The sequence below is a fragment of the Triticum dicoccoides genome, chromosome 2B (assembly GCF_002162155.2).
Source record: "Triticum dicoccoides isolate Atlit2015 ecotype Zavitan chromosome 2B, WEW_v2.0, whole genome shotgun sequence".
In the NCBI taxonomy this organism is placed as follows: domain Eukaryota; kingdom Viridiplantae; phylum Streptophyta; class Magnoliopsida; order Poales; family Poaceae; genus Triticum; species Triticum dicoccoides.
The window spans coordinates 485392547-485395390 of record NC_041383.1 but is presented as its reverse complement, the minus strand read 5'-3'; the positions used below and the strand labels follow the sequence as shown (position 1 = coordinate 485395390).

General features: G+C 49.4%; 1 protein-coding gene across 1 annotated transcript; it reads left to right on the top strand.

Moving 5' to 3' along the window:
- Positions 1–284: 284 nt before the first annotated feature.
- LOC119367868 (protein BEARSKIN1-like) lies at positions 285–1834 on the top strand. Its single transcript, XM_037633257.1, has 3 exons — positions 285–468; positions 575–852; positions 977–1834. Exons 1-3 carry the CDS (start codon positions 300–302, stop codon positions 1538–1540), a joined length of 1011 nt encoding a protein of 336 aa, XP_037489154.1. The 5' UTR covers positions 285–299; the 3' UTR covers positions 1541–1834.
- The last annotated feature ends 1010 nt before the right edge of the window (positions 1835–2844 follow it).

The window sequence follows — 2844 nt, the reverse complement described above, 5'->3', positions numbered from 1 at the left end:
TCGGGATCGTTAACGGCGTAGAATAATGCAGCTGACTGTCTAGCTCCGCGCGCGCAGGCCTCGACGATCATGGCCTTCCCTTGCATCCTACGTGACCAACTTTTGCCCCCGTCCGGTGCCGTGGCGGCCGGCGTGTCAACTCTCACCCTCCTGCCCGCAGCTAGCTAGCTAGGTACTTGGTGCACCTGCCCTGGCCATGGAGGCCACGCGTATATATACATGCTACAGGCCTCTCCCGCGTCAAAGAAAGCTCTAGCTAGCTAGCTACTTTGCAAAGTTTGCGTGCTTCGATCGTCTCGATGGCTGACTTCTCGTCCAGCAACGGCGTCCCGCCGGGGTTCCGGTTCCACCCTACCGACGAGGAGCTGCTGCTCTACTACCTCAAGAAGAAGATCGGCTTCGAGAAGTTCGACCTCGAGGTCATCAGGGAGGTCGACCTCAACAAGATCGAGCCATGGGACCTCCAAGGTAAGTGTTAGCTAATTTAGCATGTCTGAGCTGAATTATCCAACGAGTGTGATGTGCTGTGCTATTGCCTATTGCTGACATGACATGGTGATTTCTTATGATGCAGAGAGATGCCGGATCGGGTCTGCGCCGCAGAACGAATGGTACTTCTTCAGCCACAAGGACCGCAAGTACCCGACGGGGTCGCGGACGAACCGCGCGACGACGGCCGGGTTCTGGAAGGCGACGGGGAGGGACAAGTGCATCCGCACCAGCTACCGCAAGATCGGGATGCGCAAGACGCTCGTCTTCTACCGCGGTCGCGCCCCCCACGGCCAGAAGTCCGACTGGATCATGCACGAGTACCGCCTCGAGGAAATCGACGAAGCCCAGGGCGGCACCAGCGTAAGCCCTCAACGACCCGTCCTGAAATCCCGTGTTGAACCGTTTATGCATGCATGAAGTTCGCGCTACCTAGAGGCTATATAGGGCTGGGGTTGATGGTGTTTCGTGTTGGTGGCGCATGCAGGAGGATGGATGGGTGGTGTGCCGCGTGTTCAAGAAGAAGTGTTTCTTCAAGATCGCCGGAGGCGGCGAAGGGAGCTCAAGCCAGAGCGCGGACGCCGGCGCCGGCCACATGGCCGTGTCGTCACCGCTGGGTGGCCACGACCACGCTGACAGGGCCGCCATGGCATCTCACTACATGCACGGGATGCACCCGCAGTACCACCCCCAGCACGCCTCTTCCTTCTACTACTCCCAGATGCAACCACCGGAGGCGGCCTACTCGCACCACGTGCAGGTCCAGGACCTCCTCACCAACCACCGGCCGGCGGCCGACGCAGCTGGCGGCGGGTATGATTTCTCCGGCCTGCCGGTCGAGCACCCTGGCCTGGACGTCGGCAGCAGCGACGGCGTCGCGGCGGATGGGCTGGCCGAAGGAAGAGATCAAACAAACGGTGCAGCCGATCAGCAGTGGCAGCCGATGGACGGGTTCAGCAACGGCGGGGGCGCCGCTGCAGTACAGCAGATGAGCGCCATGAACTCCGGGCAACGAGGTGGGGAGATGGATTTGTGGGGTTATGGGAGGTAAATTCAACATCACCAAGACATGAAAAAGTGCATCTGCATGCATGAATGTTGCATGCAAGTGGGAAGGAGGATCCTGAAAATACTGGTAATGTTGTTGGAGAGTTATCATTGGTTTTTGGTGTACTGTATATGTTGTGTCATTTATTTATCCCAATTTATTGTTGTCTAATGTAATAAGAATTACGGATACATATCGGTGTGTAAGAGGGTGTTTGTTTGCAGGGACTTATTGGCTTAGGGACTTAAAAAAGTCCCTATAAGTCCCATCTAAACCAAACAGAAGGGACTTATAGGGACTTAAAGTAGGCATTTGGGACTTATGAAATAAGACTCTCAAGGAGGGACTTATAGGGACTTATAGTTGTAATATGGTCTTATAGGGACTTTTAAGTCCCAGAAACCAAACAGGTAGGGACTTTTTAGGGACTTGAGACTTATAAGTTGAGACTAAAAAAAGTCCTAAGACTTATGAACCAAACAGGGTTAAGAGTGTAAGTGGTGATTTGTGCGTGTACATGTGTTTGCAAGGAGAAAAACACAAGAATTTAAGTTTGTGGTTTTCTTCTCTAGTAGAAAAAGGGCCTATTGTCCCGGTTCATAAGGGCCTTTAGTCCCGGTTCTGAAACCGGGACTAAAGGGTCGTTATTAAAGTCTCCCCTTTTAGTCCCTGTTCTTACACAAACCGGAACTAAAGGCCGTTCACATGGCCGCTGCCTGGAGGTCCACCTTTAGTACCGGTTGGTGTTAAATTTTATGAATTTTTTTTGATTTTTTTTGATTTTTAAATTTTTGATTTTTTTAACCTCTAATCTCTAATCACCCCTCATCATTCCAAATCATCCAACTTCCCGGACGGTCACCCATCCTCTCACTACTCCAGCCTGAGCACGCTTAACTTTCAGGTTCTATTCTACCTCGTTTCCAAGTCTGCACTTATTGTTTTCCTAACAATAGTAAGATGTCAATCCTATTAACCTCAGGAATTTAGCTTGAGCATGAAGTCACACATTTCACTGTTTGAGTTTGAAACTATTGTTTAAAAAACAATAATTATTTAGTAACACTAATATTTTTTGAATAAGTAGTTTGACCACAATTTGACCATATTTGACCAAAATACAAAAAAACTGAAATAATTATTTAGTAACACTAATATTTCTTGAATAAGTAGTTTGACCATTGTTTGACCACAGTTTGACCCCAGTTTGACCAGATTTGATCAGATTTGACCAAAATTCAAAAAAACTGAAATGATTATTTAGTAACACTAATATTTCTTGAATAAGTAGTTTGACCATTGTTTGA

Bases quoted from the DNA above. Each gene is read 5' to 3' on its own strand.
- LOC119367868 (XM_037633257.1), top strand. From the start codon at position 300: ATGGCTGACTTCTCGTCCAGCAACGGCGTCCCGCCGGGGTTCCGGTTC. The intron at 469-574 runs GTAAGTGTTAGC...CTTATGATGCAG, and splicing joins CGAGCCATGGGACCTCCAAG to AGAGATGCCGGATCGGGTCT. The intron at 853-976 runs GTAAGCCCTCAA...TGGCGCATGCAG, and splicing joins AAGCCCAGGGCGGCACCAGC to GAGGATGGATGGGTGGTGTG.